The sequence below is a fragment of the Eretmochelys imbricata genome, chromosome 21, assembly GCF_965152235.1.
Source record: "Eretmochelys imbricata isolate rEreImb1 chromosome 21, rEreImb1.hap1, whole genome shotgun sequence".
In the NCBI taxonomy this organism is placed as follows: domain Eukaryota; kingdom Metazoa; phylum Chordata; order Testudines; family Cheloniidae; genus Eretmochelys; species Eretmochelys imbricata.
In genome coordinates this window covers 11662562-11689685 of record NC_135592.1, presented here as the reverse complement: position 1 = coordinate 11689685, position 27124 = coordinate 11662562, and the positions used below count along the sequence as shown (strand labels likewise).

The window sequence follows — 27124 nt, the reverse complement described above, 5'->3', positions numbered from 1 at the left end:
AGGACTGGTGACTTTGGCTGCTTCCACTGTTGGGAGCCCAGCTTGAGGCATGCTGTATCAGACAGCACGGAGCATCCATCCACTGACAATCAAGCCCCTTTAAGCAGTGCTTAATTTGTAATGAAAGCGGTGCTGGGGCTCAAGCAATTTTTTTACATCTATAACTGATGCCACAAGCCCAGAGGTGCCGGGGCTATGAACTGCCAAGCCCAGAGGTGCCGGAGCTATGAACTGCCAAGCCCTGGCACAAATTAAGTACGGCCTTTAAGGCCACTCCAGGTGGGCCCTCGAAAATGGAGCCATGCAAAGTCACTGTGGCTTTTGGAGACACAGGCCTTCATCTCATTGCGCTGTTTCCCCTCCACAGTGTGACTGAGGAACCTGGGAGCCCCCAGAAGCAGAAACTTAACAAGCAGGTAAGAAAATCTTCCCACTCTTCTCCTGCCTAACGCTAAGCCCCTGTACATCTGCCTGCCTTAGGTTTTCCTATGGCTCCCATCACAGCAGTATCTCACACAGTTTCGGAGAGTAGATGATGAGAATGCAGGAGATTCAGACATGCCGTCTGTTTCGGGTACCGATTTGTGTTCCTGGACTGAGGTTGCTGGCAGGGCTGAGAAGAGGAGAGTGGGGTGGGGGGAGGTATTTTTTCATGCTTTGTGTCTATAAAAAGATCTTCTACACTTTCCACAGTATGCATCCGATGAAGTGAGCTGTAGCTCACGAAAGCTTATGCTCAAATAAATTGGTTAGTCTGTAAGGTGCCACAAGTACTCCTTTTCTTTTTGTGACTGAGAAGGTGCTTTGCAGAGATGGGCTAAACTGTGGATATGGGTTGTGAGCCCAGAACTGAGGGACTCTCCAGTCTCTTGTGCTCTGATAAAGCAGTTGTGTTTGTATATGAGGCTCTTAGAACTAACGGTGAGTTCTGGGAATGACACGCTGCCCTCTCTGCAGTCTGTACTAGCAGGTTCTACCCAAACACACCCATGCACAGTGTGGCCCCAGTTGATTCCCCTACACCACCCGCAGCCAAGACTTTCGCTAAATTCTTGTCCAGCTCTGAACTTGGGGCCTGAGCAGGCCCATGTGAACGGGGGTTCAAATGGTTCCAGTAGAACCAGGCATGTACAGGACCCCATGTTTTGTTTTGGTTTTTGTTCTTTCCTTCCAACAAGTGCCCCAAATGGACCATTCAGAGCCCTCTTTAATGCTTCGCAGATTTCATTGCTCTCCACGCCAAAGCAGGGCAGCGTATTAAAGAAGTATGGGCTGGATGAATGGACTATAAGGTGGATAGAAAGCTAGCTAGATCATTGGACTCAGTGTGTAGTGATCAGTGGCTCCATGTCTAGTTGGCAGCTGGTATCAAGCGGAGTGCCCGAAGAGTCGGTCCTGGGGCCAGTTTTGTTCCATATCTTCATTAATGATCTGGAAGATGGAGTAGATTGCACCCTCTGCAAGTTTGCAGATGACACTAAACTGGGAGGAGAGGTAGATACGCTGGAGGGTAGGGATAGGATACAGAGGGACCTAGACAAATTAGAAGATTGGGCCAAAAGAAATCTGATGAGGTTCAGTAAGGACAAGTGCAGAGTCCTGCACTTAGGAAGGAAGAATCCCATGCACTGCTACAGACTAGGGACTGAGTGGCTAGGCAGCAGTTCTGCAGAAAAGGACCTAGGGGTTACAGTGGACGAGAAGCTGGATATGAGTCAACAGTGTGCCCTTGTTGCCAAGAAGGCTAACGGCATTTTGGGCTGTATAAGTAGGGGCATAGCGAGCAGATCGAGGGACGTGATCATTCCCCTCTATTCAGCATTGGTGAGGCCTCATCTGGAGTACTGTGTCCAGTTTTGGGCCCCACACTACAAAAAGGATGTGTAAAAATTGGAAAGAGTCCAGTGGAGGGCAACAAAAATGATTAGGGGGCTGGAGCACATGACTTATGAGGAAGGGCTGAGGGAACTGGGATTATTTAGTCTGCAGAAGAGAAGAATGAGGGGGGATTTGATAGCTGCTTTCAACTACCTGAAAGGGGGTTCCAAAGAGGATGGATCTAGACTGTTCTCAGTGGTAGGTGATGACAGAACAAGGAGCAATAGTCTCAAGTTGTAGTGGGGGAGGTTTAGGTTGAATATTGGGAAAAACTTTTTCACTAGGACGGTGGTGAAGCACTGGAATGTGTTACCTATGGAGGTGGTGGAATCTCCTTCCTTAGAGATTTTTAAGGTCAGGCTTGACAAAGCCTTGGCTGGGATAATTTAGTTGGGGATTGGTCCTGCTTTGAGCGGGGGGTTGGACTAGATGACCTCCTGAGGTCCCTTCCAACCCTGATGTTCTATGGTTCTATGATTACTGAGGTTATTTTAGAGAAGCTGAAAAAAGATGGTTTAGATATGACTGATTGCTGGGGACAAAACTACGGCAACAGAGCTCACCTGGCTTCAGCATACAAAGGTGTTCAAAATCTAATTCAGCTGGGAAATCAGTCTACATCTTTCATCCCACATGATGCCTGCTCACTGAATCTTGGTCAGCAGGTGTTCCCCAAGTTGTCTTATTTTTGTGGAATCGTTCAAAGATTGTAGACCCTGTTTGCTGCTTTTGTTCATTGCAGGGAAGTGTTGAAAAAACATATGAGCATTATATTAAAGTGCCAAAGCACAACCAGATGGTCAGCAAGGATCGAGGCAGTCTGTCTGCTACAAGATCAGGTCGAGGGTGTTCTTGCCACTTTAGATGAGAACAAAACTGGTCGCAATCTTATGGCAGAACTTAAGTCGGAAGCTGATTGCTTACAAACCACCATTGCAGGGTTTTGGTTTCTTGTCGCGGCTGAGATGTGGTTTGCTATCTTACCAAAAATTAATGTTGTGAGCAAAAATGGTAGAGACCAGACGTTGGTGTGCGAATGACTTGTGGTTTACTTGTTGGCCTTCGAGACGCTTTATTGGAATTAAGGTTTTCTGGGTTTGTTAGGTGTAAGGATGGGAGCTGCTGCTTCGCAGACCGAAACGTTAGGAATATCCATGCAGCTCAAAGAGAGAGGTGAAGAAAGTAATTCCAGGCAAACTTGCAAAGGACGAAAGCTCATCAGAGCCCGAAACAGTTTTTGGATGCAAGGTTTCCTACCCTGTCTTAAAAAGAAAAGGAGTACTTGTGGCACCTTAGAGACTAACCAATTTATTTGAGCATAAGCTTTCGTGAGCTACAGCTCACTTCATGGGATGCATGCAGTGGAAAATACAGTGGGGAGATTTTATATACACAGAGAACATGAAACAATGGGTGTTACCATACACACTGTAAGGAGAGTGATCAGGTAAGGTGAGCTATTACCAGCAGGAGAGGAAAAAAACCTTTTGTGGTGATAATCAAGGTGGGCCATTTCTAGCAGTTGACAAGAACGTGTGAGCAACAGTGGGGTGGGTGGGAGGGAATAAACCCTGTCTTACACACAGTATTAACACAACTGGATGAGAGGAGGCCTAAGTACAGTGGAGGTTGAGAAGTATGAGCAAGAAACTGGGAAGTCTCATCAGTGAAGCCCTAGAAAGGCACGCTTGAAACTTAGCAAGCAGCTACCCTGAGATTTAAACTGAGTTTTGAGAACGAGATTGAGCACTTCACCGGGTGTTGCCAGTGAATCTTTATGGATGACTTGGAAATGAAAATGCCCATTGATCTCCTTAGCTACTTTCGCAAAAGGTCTTTAGATGTCAGTTTCCCTAACACAGAAATAGCACCGCGTGTGTTGCTGTCTTCCTGTAACCGTGGCTGCTAACGAAGGGAGTTTCAGCAAGCTAAAATTAATCAAGACCTATCTAAAAATGTCCATGGGAAAGGTAAGGGTCAGTGGGGAAAATACGCCCCTTCATTTCCCAGGAGCCACTTTATAAACCCAAATATTTGGGTTGTTTTGTATATTTATAGGGTGAGCTGGAGATGTTCTCTAAGGGTTAGAGATCAGGAGTAGGAGTCAAGATGGAGTTCTAGCCCCAGCTCTGACACTGATGTGGTGCGTAGCCTGGGGCAAGTCACTTCCTTGCTCCATGCCTCAGTTTCCCCATCTGCACAATAGAAGGACCGATCCTTCCTTACCTTGCAGGCTTCTTTAGAGTGGTGTGAAATCCTCAGGGGAAGGGTTTTTCTTGATTTTTTAAGTCAGGAGTCCCAAAAGGGTATGGAAAATTGATGAATCTTAAACTATTACAACAAGCCAGACCAAAGGACCTAAGAGGTCTAACTAAAATGCTACATTAGGCAAACGCCGACCCAGAAATCCCCACCGGTGCAGCTCCAGCAAGGGTGTAAACCTGTCTCTACCATCACGTCAGCCAATCCTGCTGAGCCGGCCCAGTCCCTGTCTGCACTAGAACTGCGACCACCGATGGAGCCGTACTAGCGTGAATTACACGCCCGTGTAGGCACCCCCCAGGCAGCCCCTCGCATGCACATGGGTGAAGCACTATAGGTGAATGATAACCACCTGCATGCATGGAACTGCCATTCAGGTCACCTGGAGGCTGGAGAGGGGAGGGTTTGCCACACCAGGCCCCAGTATCCCATGGTGGAATGATGCTGGCTGCCGCAGCCCAGGGCTTGGGGGCAGGGGAGCGGCTGAATCGGGGAAATGGTGGGATCTACCCAGGTTAGAGTCCCTCGCGCCTGGGGAAAGTAGTCCCAGAAATGCCGCCCGGCCCTTAAGTAGAGCAGCACTTTGGTGTCCCTGTGTACAGTACTGGTCGTGCCCACGCATACTGCGTAAAGCAGGTCTTTGACCTGTAAGATGGGACTAGTGCATTATCCCTGCTGTCCTCAGTATCTCAGGCAGAGAGGGTGATAAAATGAAGCTCCCCTGTGCAGAGAGAATGACTGTTACTCCTGGAGGCTGTTTCCATCTTTATTCTAAAAGAATTTAGTGTTGGTGAAAGATCAACAGCCTTGTAGGCTGGACTTTATTTATCAACTTAACTTTACTCCTCTCTCTAGTGCTTGAGCACCTCACAAATATTAATGAATCAACTCTCAGATCCCTTGGAAGTGGAGAACCATTGTCTTCATTGTACAGATGGGAAAACTGAGGCACAGAGTGGCACTGTGAGTTGCTCAAGTCATACAGGAAGTCAGTGGCAGAGGCAGGTCCCAGCCCAGTGCCTTAACCACAAAACTACCTGGCAATGTGCAATGTGGGCTGTTGTTACAGGGTGTGTTTCTCTTCCAGAGTGCCTCAGCCGTGATCTGGAGAGCCAGATTCTGATCTCTGTTCCACCGGAGTAAATTGAGAGTCTGCATCAATGGGCCACAGTGGAATGACTCCTGATTCACTCTGGTGCAACTAAATTCATAATCTGACTCTCTAGCAAGGGAAATATTGAACCCAGGACTCAGGTCCTGGTTGGTTGAAAGGGGTCTCAGTTCACCTTTCACATGTTTCTGAAGTAGGAGCAGCTAGATTTCACCCAGCAGGACTGTGCTGGGAGCTATTGATTTCAATGGGAGTTGTGAAAACCTTGGCTGCACCTCCCTTATTATTACCTGCAGAGTGGAAGGACCTGATTCTAACCTCCCACGAATTTGAATCCTTATTTGCACCAGTGTAATTGAGAGCAGAATCAAGTGTGCACGGAGCTATACAAAGTCATAAAAAAATTAGATCTGTCCCCGCAGGTGATTAGAGTCTATCTTACACAGATCCACATCACACCTGATGATTTTATACAGGTGATTTTATACCATTTTTAAAACTGTCTTTTCTTATCGTTATTAAGGCTACACATGAGCTCTGTTAGCGAGGTGGGATCTCACAGTTCCTAACTGACGTAATCTCTTCTGTTAATCTTTGTCATGATTCACTTTCCAGGTGCTTCAGAAGGGGGTGAGACAGAAAATGTCTAACCACAGCTACTAATGACTATAGACCAAACACTGAATTCTCAGCAAAAAGAAAAGGAGGACTTGTGGCACCTTAGAGACTAACAAATTTATTTGCATTGCATCCGATGAAGTGAGCTGTAGCTCACGAAAGCTCACGCTCAAATAAATTGGTTAGTCTCTAAGGTGCCACAAGTCCTCCTTTTCTTTTTGCGAATACAGACTAACACTGCTGCTACTCTGAAACCTGAATTCTCAGTGGGACTCTTTGATGCAGCCTTGTTTGTGCAGGGCCTGGCAGAATGGGGGCTCCAGCCACTACTGCAGTAACAAGCAAGAAGAATCCTCTTTCATACAAAGTGCATGTCCCCAAAATGCTTTCACGTGTGAAGGCACCAGGTTAATTAGCTCCCCCTCCCCTGCTGTGTAAGAGGTCTTAGGAAGAGCAGAAGATTTTTCAGGTGAGGTTTGAAATGAGCAAGCTGATGCCATAAAGAGAAACAGATTTCCATCTCTGCACAGATGAAGGCTCCTACAACCGACAGGGCGGACCAATGAATAGAGATGCCATGAGGCAATTCAGGTTTGTTTAAAAAGGAAAAGAATTTGATGGACAGAAATCAAATGGTCGTATGGTAGGTCAGGAGACATGTCTCAGCACAGTTAGGAACCTGAGACGGGCTGGCTTAAAAGACTGGGGATGTCAAAACGATCTCGGGGGGGGGGGGCGCTAAAGGAATTGCATGGACCTTGTGTGTCTCGAAATGATGTGCTATTGCTCCTCTGTCACTTCACATGTGTCACGCAACCGACTTAGACACAGAGGCCTCTTCTCAGAGCATCAGGGGTGTTCACAGCTAAAACACACTAGAGGTCTGGGAGAGAAGGCCCACCTGAGAGGCAGACGCCCTCTGTGCCCAAGAATGAATCTGGTTGTCAGTGAATGCTCAGTGTGCCTATCTCAAGGTCTGGGCTGATATATGCATGACTCCTCAGTGGGTGGAACGGTTTCTGATCCATGGCAGCAGCAGCTGGCAGCCCCATTCCGGCGCTTACAGGTCTGTCCGTATTTCTGTGACAACACGCTCCTTTCCCCAGTGCTTCGTAACAGTTGGTTTACAGCTGAAACTTAGCCTGGAAGGTCTTATTCCGATGAAGGTAATTGCATTCTGCCTACCAAAATCTCCTCTTCTGCTGGAACTCGATGCCGTGGTCAATAGAGCAAAGACGGACAGGGAGCTGCTTTTCTCATTAGGATCTGACTGTGATCTTCCAGTTTTCATCCAGACGGAGCTAGAAGAGTTTCTGTCCATCAAAATCTTTTTTTAAATAAGTGAATTGCATATGTACAAACTCTCTGGAATGAAAACTAGGAGCACAAAGGCCTTATCTTCTCAGTAGTCTGGATAATAATGTCCTCATCATGAGGGCTACAGAAATAGTTGGAGCACAAATTACTTTGCACATCCTTCAAGGGCGGCCACCTCTGGGGTGCAACACATCTGCTGTTTAGCAGCACATAGCAACCACACATGGCAGTTTGGGGAAGGAGAAACCAGTAGCCCGTTGAAGCTGCAGGGGAAAGTAGGGAGGCAGACTAAACGATGCAATCTGGCCAGGGGCAGTGGAGGTCACACCCCTTCTCTTGCAAAATATCCCAGCAGATCATTAATTATCACAATATGGCGCTATTTCATTGAAGTGACTCAGACCTGCTCTGTTTCCTTTTTCGTTTCGGTATCAATTTATACTTAGCCCCAGCCCACGCAGCAGCACAGAATAATAGCTCAGAATGAAACTGCTGGAGCACAGCTTGTAGGTGGGGACAGAAAAGGTGATTTGATCTAATGGTGAATATACCAGCAATCCAGCGAGAGGCTTCAGGTGGTGTTATTTACATCACCTTGCACCAGGCAGCGGGCTCTAAATCAGCACCTACCTCCCAAATGTTTATTATCTAGCTAATTGCCAAGCCATGTGGTCTTTATCTGATTAATCCTCATTATTTATAGCCCCGGCTCAATGGGATTAGGTGTGGTACATCTAATCCATCTGCTTCCTCTGTGCTCTGGCTCTGGGTGACCTTAATCTCAGAGGAACTGGTTCTCACAAGCTATTTCTGGACACCTTGGAGTCACTGAAATCTCTTTACCTGCCACCAGTTTTCCATAGGACCCCAGTCTTCTTTAGCACAGGCTCCTCCTGTCACTCCCTCACTGTGAAGCAAGACGCCTCCTTCACAGTCTCCGCTGTAGACGGCTGTCGGGGCACCGTGATTATGCTGGGCCTGGGGGAATGTGTGACATGAGCCTGGCCAGCCCATGCAGAGCGGTGCTTTGCTGTTTTAGAGGAGGGGTGTGAATTGGCCAGCGCGCATGATGGCTCTCTATTCTTCAGCCCTCCTTTGCCCCATCAGGACTTTCTTGGCTCTCTCCCCTTCTAGCGTCTTCCCGTTTGAAAAAGAAACACTCCCTTCCCAGCTGCTGCTCCCAGCCCCAACACTGATGCCCACAGGGGGCGCCATGTTCACCCCTGCTGCTTGCACAGCCCTAGCCTGGTCTCCTCCCAAGAGGTGGCCTCCCACGCTCACCTGTAACACCCAGATGGTGGCTGTGTTTGTTACAATACATGGAACGCACCTGAGAGAGCATCCTGGTCGAGTGAGTGGCTGAAACGCCCTTCCCAGGGAAGTTATCCCTTCTCCACCAGGTGCCGTGTAGATGAAAGAGCTTTATCAGATGAGGCTGAGGATGCATTCCAATCTTCTTCTCTCCTGACACGAATAGTGCCTTGGCAGGACCAGCTACAACACCTTACCAGCTGGTACCGTACCAGCTACAGACCTCCATGGAGCCCTGGATGCAGATGGAACCTGAGTACACCATGCTCTGTATCCCCTAGCTAGTGATCTCTCCGCCTCCCTTCCCCTGGCTGTTTACTAACTGCCTTTTCTCTTTTTCCCCCCTTTGCTTCCATTCATTGGGCCACTCGGTGGTAAGTCATTCTGCTTTACAAACCATTGTTTCAAAACTGTTATTTTAGAGGTGGGTAAGAACCAGCCCACAGATCCAGATGCCCCCTCCTCCAGATTTGGGACTGTTCTGGTGCTAGCACCATCCTACTGTCTAGCAGGTTGGGCTGAAACCCCGGATCGAACCCACCTGAGCTTCAGGGACGTTCTGATACTGGCCCAAACTCTGCAGCTTGGGCCAACCTCTGTTGTTGTTTAAATTTGGTGACACCTTGGTGAATGGCAGCAAGGTTTATCCAGGGGGCAAAGGGAATGTTTGACGAAGAAAGGCCTGAATTTGGACCCACCTGGCAAGCCAACAGGTATGCAGATACCTAGGCCTGGAGCTTAGCAGGCTTCAAAGAAGGACTGGATGGTTGTATGGGTAATGAGGCTATTTAGATTTAGAATAGTTTTGGAATGGCTATAACCATCCTGCTTCAGGGCCCAGGCCAACCTCTAACCATTGGGGGTCAGGAGGAAACTTCCCCTAGGGGCAGGTTATCCCATAACTGCCCACTTTAGGGTTTCTTGCGCCTTTCTCTGACGCAGCTGGTGCTGGCCAGTGTTGGAGCCAGGGTCCTGAGCTAGGTGGTCTGATCAAGTCAGGTAGTTCCTATATTCCTAAGGACCCACACGTTGAACCAGAAGAAGAGAGAAGACCACCTGCTCTGAGACCTGGGTGACATGAGATTAGATTACATATCTGGAGAGGCTCTTCTGAGAAGAAAGCTCGCTGAACTGTCAACTAACCGGCAAGAATCTGAAAAAACCTGAAGAAGAGCTCTGTGTGAGCTCGAAAGCATGTCTCTCTCATTAACAGAAGTCGGTCCAATCAAAGATATCACCACACCCACCTTGTCTCTCTCGTGTCCTGTTGGGACCAACACAGCTACAACAACACTGCATACAACAAATCTGCAAAGAATTGTAGAAGCTGAGAACTTAAGGCAAGAATGGAGAATTACCTCAAACTCCCAACATCTCTAGCTACATGGGGGGAGAGGTGCGGCTGTCCTTCTGTGAAACAGAGGCTCAATTAGGTTGACAGGCCAAAGGGGTTTTCCATCCAAAATTTGTTTCTATGGTTTTTAAAATGTTGTGCCCTTGATAGAGGTAACACAAATGAAGACCCTGTCACTACAGACACATAGCTTAGTTGCAGGGAGCAGAAGAGAACATGAGCCAGGATTCCTGGGTTCTGTTTCTGAATCTGCCACGTGCTGAAATAACATAAGAAAGGCCAGACTGGGTCAAACCAAAGGTCCATCTAGCCCAGTATCCTGTCGTCCGACAGTGGCCAATGCCAGGTGCCCCAGAGGGAATGAACAGAACAGGTAATGATCAAGTGATCCATCCCCTGTCGCCCATTCCCAGCTTCTGGCAAACAGAGGTGAGGGACACCATCCCTGCTCATCCTGCCTAATAGCCATGGATGGACCTGTCCTCCATGAATTTATCGAGTTCTTTTTTGAACCCTGTTATAATCTTGGCTTTCACTACATCCTCTGGCAAAGCGTTCCACAGGTTGACTTTGCGTTGTGTGAAGAAACACTTCCTTTTGTTTGTTTTAAACCTGCTGCCTATTAATTTCATTTGCTGACCCCTGGTTATGAGAAGGAGTAAATAACACTTCCTTATCTACTTTCTTTACACCAGTCATGATTTTATAGACCTCAATCATATCCCTCCTTAGCCGTCTCTTTTCCAAGCTGAAAAGTCCCAGTCTTATTAATCTCTCCTCATACGGAAGCTGTTCCAGACCCCTAATCGTTTTTGTTGCCCTTTTCTGAAACTTTTCCAATTCCAGTATATTTTTTATTGAGATAGGGTGACCACATCTGTAGGCTCATTAACTCTTCATTTAATCACATGTGTGAAGTAATGCCTGCATTAGAAGGTGAAGCTGTTTGTAAAGAGCTCGGAGATCCTCAGAGAGGGCAAGACAGAAGGGCAGAAAGCTGTTAGTGCTGCAATAGCCAGATGAGCAAAGAAACAACAGGCCTGTGATTAGAACGAAAGCCAGAACATTCCCTTCTCCAAAGCGTCCTTCCCTGGCAGTCAAGCCCTGTTGGTTCCCAAAAACTGTAAATCTGTGCCGCTGGAGGGGTGCCCAGACACATATGCAGTGCGTACTTCACACACAAGTATTATTTTGCTAGCAGGTGCAGTGCAGAGGCTTGGCTTTGGGGCAACACTGGTTTTGTTTTGTTCTGGGAACGCACCCAGAGACTACTGTGATGGACGCGATACAGACTCTGCCATGAGTAAGCATCTCTCAGCCGCCCCTCCCTGCTCTGTCATTTTGGTGTTTAGTTAGAGAAGGGCCTGAGCTTTTACATCCGGAGCCAGGCGTCCCCAGGAGCTGGGCGAGGTTTGGAGCCGAGTTCAGGCTCGGACCCGTTTCTATGCTGCCCTCTCTTGGTGAGGGAGATAGCCATCGCTAGTAACTGGCATGAGGCACATTCTACCCTCAGAAGCTTTCAGCTGCTGGGCTGAGAGTTTCAGCACTGACACAGGGACTTAGACACACAGCTCCCATTCATTTCAATGGCCCATGTGACTAAACCCCCTCGTCCCCTTCGCCTGTTGTCATTTTTATTTTAAAGCAAAGGTATTACCAGCCCTGCAGACTGAAACCCTCCCTTTATCCCCAGAGTAGGCACAGCACAGGTCCCAGAGCTGCAAACTTCTACCACCAAGGTGCCTGTGTGCACCTGGAGGGACTGCAGAGGGGAGCATATTCTTCAGAAGCCATTTATTCCTTGGCTTCTCTGCTGAGGGTGCCGGCAAACCAGGGCCAGCTGGTGTGTTTTGAGCTGTGGAGACCACTAGGAACTGCTGTGAGATCTCCAATTCCTCTCACAAACCTGTTTCCTTATCACTCTCTGCACCTTTAATGACCCCCCCTCAGCCTCTATTGCTCTTGTCTCTGCTCAGAGAAGGGGTTGGCTGTTTACATCGATATCAGGAATACGCAGTGTTACAGCTATCCCACTGTACTTGGCACTGGCGAGGCGTCAGCTGGAATCCTGGGTCCGGTTCTGGGTGCCGCGCTTCAGGGAAGATGCGGACAAATTGGAGAGGGTCCAGAGGAGAGCGACAAAAGGTTTAGAAAACCTGATCTGTGAGGAAAGGTTAAAAAAGTGGGCATGGTCAGAAGACTGGGGGGGGGGAAGGGACCTGATAACGGTCTTCAAATATGCTAAGGGCTGTTATAAATAGGACGGGGAGCAGTTGTTCTCCACATCCACTGAAGGTAGGACAAGAAGTAACGGGCTTAATCTGCAGCAGGGGAGATTTAGGTTAGTTATTAGGAAAAGCTTGCTCACTGGCAGGGTAGTTTAAGCTCTGAACTAGGCTTCTAAGGGAGGGTGTGGAATCCCTGTCATTGGAGGTTTCTAAGACCAGGTTGGACAAACCCCTGTCAGGGCTGGTCTAGGTTTACTTGGTCCCACCTCAGCGCAGCAGGCTGGAGTAGGCTTCTTGAGATCCCTTCCAGCCCCGCATTTCGATGATTCTGTAGTTGTTCAACTTCATGCTTTAGAGGTGCCAACCTCTTAGAGACCAGTGCTGCGGGCATGTTACCCGGCTCTGCCTCCTGCAGGGTTCTTACATCTTCCTCCAAACAGCTGGTTCTGACCATTGTCAGAGACACGATACTGAGCTAGACGGGCTTCTGGTCTGCCCAGCCTAGCAGTTCTGGAGTTGAGCAGAGAGACGTTTCATTTGTAGCCAAGCCCCATCCATTGGCTTAATTCTTCACTCTTTCCCCATAAGAACAAACAGCCATCCTGGGTCAGACCAAAGGTCCATCTAGCCCAGTGTCCTGTCTTCCGATACTGGCCAGTGCCGGGTGCCCCAGAGGGAATGAACAGAACAGGTTATCATCAAGTGATCCAGCCCCTGTTGCCCATTCCCACCTTCTGGCAATCAGAGCTTAGGGACAGCATCTCTACCATTAACGGACCTATCCTCCATGAACTTATCTAGTTCTTTTTTGAACCCTGTTATAGTCTTCGCCTTCATCACGTCACAAATTGTCTGGCCCATCCCGTGACGGCATATCCCATGTCCTCCTGGCCCTGGCTTTGAGCCTGTTACCACCACTTTTACACTGAGGTAACTCCCTCGGCTCCGGAGAATCTCTCCTGACTTACACCAGTGGGAGTGGGAAGGCTGCAGCGCTCCCTTTCCAATTTACTCTGGGCATTTCAACAGCTAGTGACACTGTGTGATCACTAAACCCCAGAGACTGACCTGCATCAACTCTCCAGAAGGTTGAGTCATCAGCGCTCTGGGCTCTTGGCCAGCAGCCCCTCGTCACTCTCCTCTGTATCATATTGGCTCTGGACAGGGTCTTGACATGTAATGAGATGATTGTGTTGTGCTGGGGAGATTGCTCCGATGTGCTGGTTCTGGGGCCGGAGGCAACTACTCCAACTGCCAATTGACCTGCTCCTGTAGCCGACGGATGCTGCCTTCTCAGGAATTCCATTCTCTAGCAGGACAGATTTTGGGGAAACTCCGACCCGAAGACTGTGGAAAAAGCGTAATCCACACCCACTAAGCACCCGAAAGACTTGCGGGCAAAGTACGAAGTTCAGCGGGAGGGTGGCTTCAAAAAAATGATTTTGGCAGGAGAAACTTTTAGAAGAATGTAGCCCAATATGACTTTTCATTTGTTCTTTGAAGCTGTTTCCCCGAGGCCCAAGGAATTCTTGGAAGGATATTTTTGGATTGTTTAAAAACCAATCCCCACCCATCACAACAACAGCAGAACTGCCGCTGGAGCAGGTTGAGCGAGACAATGAAAGAGCACAGAGGTGGCCGAGTAGCCCAGGGGAATGGTAATGCCCTATGGATGGTTTCTGCCAGTCCAAATCATGGCAGGTTGGTAGTGACCAAGAGGGTTCCGCGGTGTTGTAACCAAGTGGCTGGTTGTGACATCAGGTAGTGGCTCTGTTTTGGCTCTAGTGGATGGTTTCTGAACACAGACATCACCCCCTCAGTTAGCACTAACTTAGGGTGACCAGATGTCCCGATTTTATAGGAACAGCCTTGATATTTGGGGCTTTTTCTTATCATAGAATCATAGAATAACAGGGTTGGAAGGGACCTCAGGAGGTCATCTAGTCCAACCCCCTGCTCAAAAGCAGGACCAATCCCCAATTAAATCATCCCAGCCAGGGCTTTGTCAAGCCTGACCTTAAAAACTTCTAAGGAAGGAGATTCCAGGAGATTATATAGGCTCCCATTACCCCCCACCCACTTCATGATTTTTCACACTTGCTATCTGGTCAGCCTACACTAACTGTCCATCTCAACAAAGAGATCAAAGTCTGAAGTGGCCTGGGAGCGCCCATCCAAGCCCAGGAATGGTTTCTGGAGATCCCGGATGGGATGGCGTGAAGGCAGCATGTGCCCGATCATGGTCTGTAGCAGGACGTCGATCAGTCTCTAGGGCTGGCCATCTCTCCCCTTATGTCAGCACAAAATTCACGACAAAAACAGTGACCACGGTGCAGTTCCATCCCCATCCATAGGGCTGTCTATGAAACAAGACAGGGAATAGAACGTAATAAAGAAGCCTGGTTTGAGTTTTGGGCGATTGTGACTCTCTCTGGACACCATCCACGGCTAGGAAAGGCTTGTCTGGCTCCTGTTTCTGGGCATGTCTCAACATTAGCCTGCTGGCAGAATGACTGTGAAGGAAAGATCCAGGTGTTAATGGTTAGCTCTTAAAGGAACACTATCAGATTAAACATCCAATTAAAAAAAAAAAAAGCCAAGGGGTCCGGCCCTGTGTTTCTTTTAACCCCTGAAATGGTTTAAGATGGAGGTTTCAGAGTAACAGCCGGGTTAGTCTGTATCCGCAAAAAGAACAGGAGGACTTGTGGCACCTTAGAGACGAACAAATTTATTAGAGCATAAGCTTTCATGTAATGACCCAGCCACTCCCAGTCTCTATTCAAACCCAAGTTAATGGTGTCTAGTTTGCATACTAATTCAAGCTCAGCAGTTTCTTGTTGGAGTCTGTTTAAAATTTTTAAAAAAATATCATTCTCTTATTTGGTGGTGGTGGTTTCCTTTTTGACATTTCAGATCATTTCACTCTGGCTCCCTTGCCCTTGCACAACGGGGCAATGCTTGGGTTGTGGATGGTGCAGGGGCACGATGAAAAGAAATCCACGTTATTGTACAACGATGCTTTTCATTTTGTTAAGAAAGGGGGGAAAGGTTTAAAAAAAGATGAAATCAGTGTATTAAGATTGTTTGATCATCTTTTTTTTTCCCCCAACAAAACTTTACTTTTGAACCAGCTGGGCAACGTCTTTTTAAAATTGTGAGGGGGAAAATGTTACTGCTGAATAGAGGACTGAGAACAGGAGAAAGATATCAGGCATGATTCTGATCTCATTCACTCTGCTTTTACATCAGGGTAACTCCGGTTACTTCAGCAGAGTTACTCCTGATGGGAATCAGGCCCTGTGGAACGACTCCTGATTTATACCAGGCTGGGCGAGATGGGAATCGGGCTCTAGGGGCTGAAGGCGGGACCCACTAAGGAAAAACTGCTTTTTTCAAGCAGCGAAGGGGATATCTAGGATAGGGATTTCTTCCCTAGCCAGCTAGGTCCCTTCCCTGCATGCTCTGTTAGCCCCTCCATCTGCCCCTTCATCCCTGGCCCTCACCTTTGCCAGTGCTTCACTGGAGCATTTCTTTCAAATCTCTGCTTAGTCAGTTGGCGAGTGTGTCTGGTTTTGAAGGTAGATCCAGATACTGAACAGATTGGGCTGGGCTGATTTTTCCTTTATCTTCTGCACTCTCCCTCTGTCTCTGTATTGGACCCTTTGCCCCTCTCCTGCCTGCATAACCTCCTGCTCTCAAGGTGCATCATTCTTCTCATCCTCACCTGGCAGCTCTGTTCCCTCCTAGATCTCTCGCCTCAGTTTCCCCTCCCTGCACGTCCCTTCTCTCCTCACTGCTCCCTGCCCATGCCCACTCCAGCCTCTCTCTGTTCTGCCCACTGTGGTTTTCTCATATCCTCCTATCGCCCTGCCCCTCCTCTCTGAGGCTTGGTGGAGACCCACTTGTCCCAGGAAGCGTTCCAGTTATGCAGACTGCACCCCCATGCAGAGGGGTGCTGGCCCCCTCGTGCATGTTCTGTATTGCAGTGGGTTGCACAGAATCCTGCCTGTGGACTGTAGGGTCTCCAGGGCTGGGGCTCTGTTACTGGGTCTTTTGTACGCCTGTAAATGATGTGTCCCTCCATCCAGCGCCTCCTGCCAAGGCAGAAGCAGAAAAAGAAGCACCAGGAGCCCACGCTGGAAGCCAAGCCCAAGAAATCGAAAGTGAAAAAGTTGGACGATCCGAGCCCCGCAGAGGAGCCCAGTGCCCCCTCTCAGAGTAAGAGACGCGAGCGGCTCGGCCACAGCCGGGGACAGGCAGCCCCTGGGAGCTGCGGATGGGGTGATAATAAATCGGGGAGGGTTCTGAATCACACATGCAACTGCAGCCCACACCTGCTGCCCTCTGGGCTGTGCATTCACTGAACCACTTACCCTTCTGTGCTGGTTTCCGGCCTCTCTCCTTCTCTCCAGCAGCACAGGGGCAGCCAGCAAAGCCCTGGGTTTGTCCCCAGAACAAGGCACGGGCCATCTCTCTATGCCTGTGCCCACGCTGGGACTAGGACTTGAGAATCCCAGCTGGGGGGCCTCACTTCCATGGCCTCCCAGAGACAAACGGCCCCCCTACATCCTTCCCCGGCGAGACGCACCCCCATCCACTTCTCCCCTCTGCCAGTGTGCTATGGGGTAAGTGGAGTCTGACTTCATTCCAAGCCCCACCACACAGAGCATGTGCTGTTCCGCTCCCACTGCCAGCTTCCCGCCTGTCCCGGCCTGTCCCGGTCCGTGTTTCTGTCCTCACTCTGGCCACTCTCTCCACATGCAGCTGTCAGGAAACTGAGGAAGAAGAAGGAGGAGAAACTGGAGGAAGAGAGCGAGAAGCAGCCCTACCCCAAATCCACCAAAGAGCCCAGGAAGAAGAAGGAAAATCCCACGTCACACTTCAGTGTTGCCAAAGCCTCAAAAAAGAAGCAAGGTAAGAAGGCATTGGGCTCCTTCCGCCCAGGGGGTCTCTAACGCATGCTGCAGACCCTCACGCCCACCGCACCCAATCCTAGCACACAGCCACGACCAGCCACACACCAGCATACAGGCCACAGGCTCCTGCCCGTGTCACAATCCAGCCACATAACACTCGCTTTACACTCTCAGCCCAAACACAACAGCCAGGCATGCACGCCACAATGCAAGTGCACCCTCGCATCACTGCAATCCAAACACAGCTACGCCACGTGTCCCCGGCCAAACACAACCCTCGTACACTCACGTTGTGCTCCCAATCCAACACACTGCTCTGCATGCAGGACCTGACCCAAACACAGCTACGCCATGCAGATGTAGTCCTCTCTCTCTCACTCACTCACTCAATCCAGCACACAGCTCTGCACATATCCCACAATCCAAAAATCACACTGCAACACAATCTCCATCCAAACCCAAAACAGCACCATGTGCCCCAGTCCAAACCCAGCCCTCCCACATGTGCTGTGTACTTTCGATCCAAACCCATCTGAAAGCCTTCCTGAAAACACTCTTGGCTCCGCTGGAGAACCGACCCCCCCTCCACCCCTAAAAGGCAATGAAAGGACATGTCCTGAGAGAGTCCCCCAGCTCCCACGTAGGGTGAGTAACGCTCGTCTCTGCTTTCAGAGGACAGCTGCACAGAATGGGCAGATGGCTGCTGCAGTTTTCGGCCCCATTCTAATGCCTGTCCTCTCATGCATACAAGGTCCATTTTCCAGACAAATATTTCACCCGCCCTGACCCACCAGGGTGGGTGTCTATGGGCAATGGCTCCTTTCCTTGTGACTGTCTCTCCTGGGGAGGGAGGGAGGAGGCGAGGGATAGAGGAAAGGACTCCCCATGGGATGCGTGTACTACACAGACTCCTAGGAAAAGCCCAGGAGGCAAGACAGTCACTAGGTGGCAGCCTTGTACCACACGCCCTCCGCAACCCCAAACTCTCGCTCTCCTGCACACAAATACAGCGGCCTTTATTTTCTAACCTACTATTTCCTATAGGGTAAACTCCTAGGGTAAAAAGCCCTGATCTACACCCCAGCATTTCCAACCAGGTTTGAAACTGGTTCAGCTGGTGTAGTGGAGGCCACGCTCCAGGCTGCCCAAACTGGTTCTCAAAGCGGTTTGACTTGGGGGCGGGGGAGTTCCCAGCGGGGGCCCAGTGAAGTCAGAGCAGCCCTCCGGACTGGAGATTCCTACGTAGGCTTTTAAGCACACATTTAAGCTTTCTTCTCACCTGGATTGATCCCATTTACACTGGCTGGCCAAGCTGGTTAGAAACCAGTTTTCCAGGATTCGTGATCAAATTTGGTTTGAGCCCCAGCACGGACTAGACTCCCAGACACTGGATGGGTGAGGCGTAAGCAATGGCTGACATACGGCAATGGGTAGGTCCAGGTCCAGTGGGCCCCAGGCTAGACCCCAGCAGTGGAGAAAGTTCCTCTAAACAGGGCAGGCGGAGCCGTCGTAATGTGGCAGTGTCCCTTTTTCTTTAATCTTCATTTCATCCCCTCTCTGCTCCCCCCCACCCCCAAACTTCCAGAGAACTCTGAGGAGGAGGAGGCGGAGAACGATGACCCGCCGAAGAAGCCAAAAAAGAAGCTCCCCAAAGAAATCCCAGCTGGAGAAAGCAGGGAGAGAAAACCCAAGCTGAAAGGTCAGCAGCTGGAGCCCCGGAGAAAGGGCTGGCATGTGGAGGTGAACCCTGGGAGTGAACCCTGCTGTGTGAGTGAGAGGAAGGATGCTTCAGGGGTGAGGGTGCTAGACTAGGACTTGGGGGAGCTGGGTCAATTCCCTGCTCCTCCGCAGACCCCGGGTGTGACTCTTGGGTAAGTCACTCCCCCTTTACGAGCCTCAGTCCCTGTTCTGTGCGATGGGGACCACAGTCCGCCCGGACAAAGGGCGTGAGGTGCTCAGATGCTATGTTGAGGCAAGGCCAGGTGAGGTACCCTCTGTCTCTGGGGATCTGTGTGTGTACATCAGAGTCCCTCTCCAGGAAATGCCCAAGGGGACAGGAGTGGAAGGATCCTTTAGCTGCATATTTCCATTTCCCTGTCAACCGAGGCAGCTGGGCTGGAGCTGGTGTTTCTTTGCCTGGCTTCGGGATGTCTCCGCCTTGTAAGCGGACAGCCCGGGAGTCAGATGGACCTCGGCATTTAGAGTCCTTCGCAGAGCTGAGCTTCCAGAGCCTGAGGATCCACCGCCGTGCATGGCGGGGCGGACGAGGCTCTTTCCAATCAAGCACCCTTGAGGCTAAACCACAGGGGATTTGTTTCTCCCAGCCAGAGCCCGAGTCCGAGTTCCCCGCCAGCATATGGCTGAGGGAGAGACCCTCTGCTGGCAGGGTGTTCTCAGCATTGTCTTCCAATTAGCCTTCTCCCGGAGGGGCCAACAGGGAATCTCTCTCCCCCCTGGGTCAGTGGAGCAGGCTCAGCCTGGGTGTTAAGGGACACACACTGCTAGAGAGCAGGAGATGGGGGCCTGGGACGCAGGCAGGACATGGAGAGGGCAGCTCGGATCCAGGGAGAGCCCTGGCTCAGGGCTGGCCTGAGGGAAGCGCCAGCCAGAGGTGGTGAGTTGCAATGGGTGGTTATTAGGGAAGTCAGCAGGACTGAGCAGTTAACACCCAGGCTGGGAATGAACAGGGACCACTGGCCAGCTGAGGCCCCAAGCCTCCAGGGAAGTGGCTGAGGGAGGAGGGCAGCAGAGGGCTGGGGCTCTCCTGTGTCTGCGTCTCCAGAGGCCCCAAAGTTACATCCCTGTGTCCCCCTTCTCTCTCTCATCTCCTCCCTGCCCTTTGCGCTCTCCCCTCAACACACCTGGCTTTTCCCCCGTTCCTCCCCCTCCCTCTTTCCTTGCTCCCGGGCTTGTCCCCACTCCTCCCTGTTCTCTCTCTCTCCCCCCCCGCCCCATCACTTACCCCTCACTATTCCCTCCGCCCTCCCTGCTTCTGCCCTCTTTCTCCCTCCTCCTTTCTCCCTCCCAATAGGAGACAAAAGTGATTGCGATGCCAAGCCCAGAGCTGCCAAGCCCATGAAGAAGGAGCCGACGTCCATGTTCCAAGTGAGCGGGGACAAGAAGGAGAGAAAAGGCAAAAAGAAAGGTGAAGGGCGACAACTGCCCATACATCCCCTGGGCCCCCAGAGCTCTCGTCATCAACAAAGGGCGCACAAGGAATCACCACTGGTACCACAGGAGCCCTTGGGATATGGCTAGGGCTGGGTGGTCAGTACTTGGATGAGAGACCTCCCAGGAACTCTGGTGATGCTTCAGCAGGGGAAGCACCCTGCTCTGCCTCAGTGCTGACCCGGTTCCCCTGGCACGTGGCTGTATGACGTTTGGATGAGGCCCGTGCGATCAGTAATAGACCCATGGCACGTCTCCGAAGAGTGAAGGTGTTACATAAGAACATAAGAATTTCCATACTGAGTCAGACCAAAGGTCCATCCAACCCAGCATCCTGTCTTCCCACAGTGGCCAGTGCCAAGAGCTCCAGAGGGAATGAACAGAACAGGGAATCATCAAATGATCCATCCCCTGTCGCCCATTCCCAGCTTCTGGCAAACAGAGACTAGGGACACCATCCCTGCTCATCCTGGCTAATAGCCATTGATCGACCTATCCTCCATGAATTTATCTAGTTCTTTTTTGAACCCTGTTATAGTCTTGGCCTTCACAACATCCTCTGGCAAGGAGTTCCACAGGTTGACTGTGCGTTGTGTGAAGAAATACTTCCTTTTGTTGTTTTAAACCTGCTGTCTATTAATTTCATTTGGTGACCCTTAGTTCTTGTGTTATGAGAAGGAGTAAACAACACTTCCTTATCTACTTTCTTTATACCAGTCATGATTTTATAGACCTCAATCATATCCCTCCTTAGCCGTCTCTTTTCCAAGCTGAAAAGTCCCAGTCTTATTAATCTCTCCTCATACGGAAGCTGTTCTAAACCCCTAATAGTTTTTGTTGCCCTTTTCTGAACCTTTTCCAATTCCAATATATCTTTTCTGAGATGGGGCGACCACATCTGCACGCAGTATTCAAGATGTGGGCGTACCATGGATTTATAGAGAGGCAACATGATATTTTCTGTCTTATTATCTACCCCTTTCTTAATGATTCCCAACATTCTGGTCACTTTTTTGACTGCCGCCAGCCAGATCTTGACCAAAACCCACCCTGAGTAACTCCATTCTCCTGAGCGAAATATTCCCTTGTCATGACAGATGCATACGGGCTCCATCTTCAGCGTCTCTCGATGGCTTTGAGATTCTCAGACGAAAGGCACGAGCATTAGCACAGGCATCCGTAGCCCTCTCTTGACTGATTCCTCTGTGCGCGTGTCTCCCCATAGCCCCAGCTCTCACGAACAGCGAGGCAGAAGACGACTCCGATTCCAGCACCAAGCCAATCAAACCCAACACGAAAAAGGACGCAGCTTCCATGTTCCAGGCGGGAGGCGACAACCACAAAGAGAAGAAGACCAAAAAGAAAGGTGGGTGCTCCCTGAGCTGGGGGTGCACCATGGCAGGCTCTGGGCACAGACGGGTACAAGTCCCATTGCTCAGGGCCAGCAGCAGGGCAGCACATGGGCAGATACTGGACCCCTGGGGTTACAAACTCTTCCATCTTCACCAGGTGGGGGTATTATTGTGTGTCATATATTTGGGCTCTAGAGGAGGAGAATGTGTTGCTCCCTGCTGGCTACTTTAACTAGTGGAATCGGCCATGTCCGTTGACTTGCCTCGTGCACAAATGCCCCAGTGGCTGCTTGTCCAGGCCAGCAGCTCGATGTGACCGAGTTAGGATCCCCTTGCCCTCCCTTTGCTAGCAGGGTACCCATCACATTGCTTCAGTCATGAGCTGCCACTGCCGGTAGGCTGTGCGGGCCATTCCACATGCTCTGCTCCCGGGGGGCAATCAATCCACCGGTGCCCTCCACCTGCCAGCGCGCTCAGCTCCTCCCCGCCATCCCGCTGCGATGCCGGCGGAGCTGGGCTGATGGGGTCTGGGCCGCTTCTGGGCAGCAAAGCGGGCGATGCCCATTGTGCGCGTTTCTGTCCGCAGCTCTCCCCAAAGCCGCCAGGGAGGGGAGCGAGGGAGAGGCCTCGGAAAGCCCTCAGAAGAACTCCAATAAGAAAGGGAAAGGGAAGAAGTCCAAGAAGGTAAAAGGCCAGGGCTAATGGCCAGCACTGGGAACAGGGGTTTCCTCACAAGCTCCCTCACCTCTGGGGTACGGCAGACCCGGAGCCAAATCCAGGGGCAGTCGCAGGAGCTTTCTGGTGTTAATGCTGAAGGAGGGCGGGAGGATGGGCAGGAAGCCCATCTCGCAGAGCAGGGCCACAGAAAGAATGGAGGGTGGGGCTGCCTAAAGGGGCTCCCGGCAGGTTCCCACAACAGCTGGGAGGAGGGGGTCGCCCCGGCAGGTTCCTGCAGTGGCCAGGGGGAGGGGGTCGCCCTGGCAGGTTCCCGCAGTGGCTGGGGGGACTGAGTTCAGAGAAGGGAGATGCTGAGGAGCCTGGCACTTGACTGGCCAGACCCAGGGGAGATGAGGAATATGGCCCAGGGAGCAGCTTTGTGACTGGAAGGGAAAGGAAAGTGCCAGAGCGAGATACGTTTGGGCACACAACACTTGGCGGTGGGTGTGTTTCTGGCTGCTAACGCTTTCTTTCCGGAAAGCCCTAGAGCGGCGTGTGCCTGAAACAAGCCCTCCCTAAAGCCTTCTCCCCTTTCCGTCCTGGGTGCCGGCTGGGCCACAGAAGGAGGAGAGGCCGCCGTCCCCTGTCATCGAAGTGGACAACCTGGAGGACTTTGTGCTGCGGCCGGCCCCTCAGGGGGTGACCATCAAGTGTCGGGTCACTCGAGACAAGAAGGGGATGGACCGGGGCCTCTACCCTACATATTACCTGCACCTGGACAATGAGAAAAAGGCAAGCAGTGAAATGAGGTCCCAGCCTATTAGACTGTGGAGTATGCCTCCCAGGGATCGGGGCAAACCCCTCACTCAGGGTGAGAGCTCAGTGGGGAATGGTTTTCCTGCCCCACGAGAGTTTTTGCACAATTTTTCCCACCCTGAAATGAGGCAAAAAGTCCCCATCTCAGAAAACGTGGTGAGCCAATGATCATCTCAGCCGGCATCCATCAAAGTGTTCCTTTTTGCGAAGTTTGAAATGTTTCACTTCCACTCGGACCTTGTAACTTGGTTTTTAACCTGGTGTCAGTTGAATTGACAGAGATGTCGAAAGGGAATGTCATTTTGAATCGTAAAGTGAAAGGTTTTGTTCTGGACCTGTGGAACAAGCCGACCTGGCAGCTTCAGGAGGTTTCAAACGTTCTTCGAATCGGGAGATTGGTTGAAACCAACCTTTGCTCAGGCGCGAAAAACGTTTTGTTGGAGAATTCCTGAGTAGAGCTGGTCGGGACACTTAAAGCTGGACAAAGTACTATAGAGATGAACAATGGCCTAACAGGTCAGAATCATCCCGGGCGTAAGCCCATTGCCATCACTGGAGTTACACCAAGGCTGAGTTTGTCCCAATGAGTCTTTCCCATCTCTGCCTCCTGATATTCCATGGTGGTTTCCCCTCTTTGCTGCAGCCTGAGAGCAGTGTCACGGACCCATGCGGCAGCCATGTAGGTGTGCGTACTGCTGGGAGAAGGGTGACAGTCAGCGCTCCTGTTCAGTTCAGGCCCACTGTGTCTCCCTGAAGATGCACCCCTCCCAGGAGCTGATGCCCCATTTCCAATGGTGATGCTGATTCAGTGGTGCAGTTTTCACGCTGCTCCTGGAGTAGGGCTGCAGCTTGCGATTTGAAATGCATTTGTCTGCTGATGGATCTGTTCCCTTCCGTCCATATTCCCACAGTCCGCCTTGGGAGATACCCCAGGCTCTTTACATCCAGTGCGATTCTGTCGCTCAGCAGGTGCAGTTAGAAAGCCCTCGCCACGGGGGGTACGTCTACACTGCAAAGAAAAACCCGTGGCTGGCCAGGTGACTTGGGCTCGGGATGCGGGGCTGTTCCATTGCTATGTAGACTTTGGGGCCTTCCCACCTCGCATACCCTGTGTAGGCATATCCTGAGAGCCCAAGTCAATTAACCCAGGCTCTGAGACTCTGCACCATGGGTTTTAATTTGCAGCGTAGACATACCCAGTGTGTGAATACAAGGCCCGGCACAGAACCGAACTCCCCAGGCAGGGTCACCGCGTAACCAGTGTCTTTGAGAGTGTCTCCATTTGGGAGACCCATAAGATGTCATCACAATCACAGCCCGGTGACATTGGGCTGCCACCCTCTCCTCTTGTATCTTGTTCTGCTGCAATATGGGTCACGTAAATGTCACAAGACTGGCCCTCATGAGCTTGTCCTATCGCACAAGCCAGAATGTCCAAGAACCACCATCCCCAGAGACTTTAAAAAGACCCCCCCCCAAAGGAAAGTAAGGATCCATGGAAATCTAAGTCCCAGACATGAGTCTAGCAGTTAGTCTGGAACATGGTGAGCTCCCTAGTCATTCCCATCTCTTGCATCAGTGGGTCTAGGCCCAGCTCCTGTGAAAGCTGCCTCCTGCAGAGCACTCCGAGCTTCTCCTGTGTGGTGTTTCATTGTTCCAGGGAAGGCAACCGTCACAGACGGTGGTGGTCCTGGAGACATGCGATCTCTATGGTAGCTAAGGCAGGTCACCAGGAGGGCTTTGCATATCAGGACAGTGGCCTTGTACTGAGCTCTGTATTTACTAGGGAGGTCATGCACCACGTGCTGTATTCCCAGCAGCCTGTTAGTAAGCAGCTTGAGTGTGTTTTGAGCCAGGTAGAAGTTCTTCAAGGTGTGTGGCTTCAGTCCTACTTACCGTGAGTTGCAACAATTGAGCAACTCCCGCTCAGCCCCTGTAATCCTGCCCCTTCCTTCCTGTCTCCGACAGGTGTTCCTGCTGGCTGGTCGGAAGCGGAAAAAGAGCAAGACCTCGAACTACCTGATTTCCATTGATCCCACTGATTTGTCCCGAGGCGGAGAGAACTTCATTGGGAAGTTGAGGTATGAGAAAAGCTGTGGCACCAGCAAAACAGAGTCCTGTCCCGCCTCCCATTTCCATGACTCCAGAGCAATTTCTCAGCAGGTGACCGTGCTAGGGAGTGAAGTGAGAATATCTGCTATATTGCAGCGTCTGCCCTGTATGGCTGGAATCATGCCAGCCTAGGTCTCCTGCTGCCTGGGCGATTTCCTGCATTCTCCTGTTCCTGCGGCTCTGAAGCCCCATCTGCTGGGATTGTGTAAAACCCTGGTTTAGCAAACGCTGCTGCATGGTGAAGTGAATGCTCTGTGGCAAGTGGAGGGCTCCCGGGCCCTTCCCTCCAGACAGAATTTGACAGCCCATGTTGGGAGGGATGGGTCACGGGTTCAGATCCCATCCTGGTCGGTAATGAGTGCAAGTGGTCACCAACCAAGGGCTGTTGGGTAGGCTGCAGGCAGTGATTTGGTGGGTCCCAATCGTGTTCCCCATGGACAGTTGTTCACATCATGAAAAATGCCTTCATACTTGACACTAATCAGCCCCCTGGCTAGCAGCCTCGGCAGAGCATCCAGGGGCAGTCTGGGCCATTGGGACTGAACTTTATCTCAGCCCTAGAGGGGTCCGTCCAGAACAGGATGGGCCCCTGGTGGGTGCAGCGTGAGAGCAGCTAGCCCTGTCCCTCTCTAGTCTGTCCCGGCTGCAGGGATACAGGGAGGACTCCAGGACTGTCCATCTGGCTCCTTTCACTTGCACTAAATTGATGTCTAAAAGCTATCAGGAGACAGTGGGCAAGGGGTGATCCTTCCACCCCTGCTTCCCTCACTTCCCGGGCTCAGGTATAGTTTCCCATGTACGTACCCTCCTTCCTACATGGAGATGTGGCCCACACTGCACCATTCAGCTTCCCCCCCAGCTCCATTCGGGCAGGTTGGCTTACTATCTACAGTGCAGGCCCTGCACTGATACTGCACATAGGGTGGAAACTGGTCCTTCGATGGGTGATGTGGGGAGAACATGTCCCCCATGGACATGGGGCAGGGGGAACGGGGCTTGCACTGAATCCCTCGGGTGGAGGAATGAGTCCCACACAGTTCAGCCTCCCAAAAGACAACTCTTGGCGGGAGGGGACCCAAGATTGGCAGCTGCTTGGAAACACAATGAGGAGCCGAAGAGGGTGCACGTGTTGTCTAGGTTGCTGCTTCCCACTGCGACCCAGTTGAGTCCTTCTGACTTTGCAGCTGGGGGTCACAGCTTTTCTGGCTGGAACTGGAGCCTCCTGTGACTAGATCTGGCTTCTGGACTGGCGCTGGGGGGCAGGGAGGGGAGAACTGGCTCGTCTGGTTCTTTCTGAAGGGGAGAGAGGTCGCCTCTTGACCCTGCTTTCAGCAGGGAGGAGTCCTGCACGTCCCAGCAGCCTTCGCTGCCGGCCAGGGGAGTTCACTGTGGTCTGTTGGAGCAGGGGGTGGGAGGCAGCTGTGTGTATGGCAGTTCAGAGACAGGTTCCACCCTGCGAGCACCCATAAATGACAGGATGTTAGCTCAGTGCAATGCAGTGACTAGCGGAGGCGGGCTACCTCAAGCGTAGGCTAAGCACAGAGCTGCCCAGGGAGCCAAGACCTGCTCTGCGTGCAGAGTTGCACCAGTTTACCTAAAGGTGTGATTGCAAACAGGTTTTGTTATACCAGCACAACACTGTGTGTGGACTCTCTTCGGTCAGTGCTAACCCGTTGTCTTACATCGAGGTAGCATGAGTGAGTAACTTTGCAGGTGCAAGTTACAGAGAGAACCAGTTTAAACCCATTTACGAGGGTCAACGTGAGACTTTGCATCCCTTATTTAAACCCTTTTAAGTTAAACCAGCGCGCACACAAGCCCCCACTTATATGGGGGTATAGCAGGACTAGTGCAGGGGCCATGGGACTCACCCACAAACTGACCAGTGTCTGTGACATGCTATTCTCCCGCTGCAGAGTGTATGTTTCTGCTCAGTTGTGTGTAGCAGGTGCCTATCCAGAATCTTACCCACAAAGCCCCTCAAAGCACGACAACCCTGGTGTAAAGGAATCCAGGGTGCATTT

General features: G+C 51.1%; 1 protein-coding gene across 1 annotated transcript in view; it reads left to right on the top strand.

The window, feature by feature from the left end:
* The first annotated feature begins 293 nt into the window (after nucleotides 1–293).
* TULP1 (TUB like protein 1) overlaps nucleotides 294–27124 on the top strand; it is a 31878-nt gene continuing 5047 nt past the window's right edge. The window contains exons 1-9 of the mRNA XM_077839353.1: nucleotides 294–416; nucleotides 16168–16297; nucleotides 16844–16993; nucleotides 18581–18694; nucleotides 20027–20140; nucleotides 21389–21529; nucleotides 22102–22199; nucleotides 22794–22964; nucleotides 24957–25069. Coding sequence (XP_077695479.1) covers nucleotides 294–416; nucleotides 16168–16297; nucleotides 16844–16993; nucleotides 18581–18694; nucleotides 20027–20140; nucleotides 21389–21529; nucleotides 22102–22199; nucleotides 22794–22964; nucleotides 24957–25069 — 1154 coding nt within the window. The remainder of the gene's footprint in view (nucleotides 417–16167; nucleotides 16298–16843; nucleotides 16994–18580; nucleotides 18695–20026; nucleotides 20141–21388; nucleotides 21530–22101; nucleotides 22200–22793; nucleotides 22965–24956; nucleotides 25070–27124) is intronic.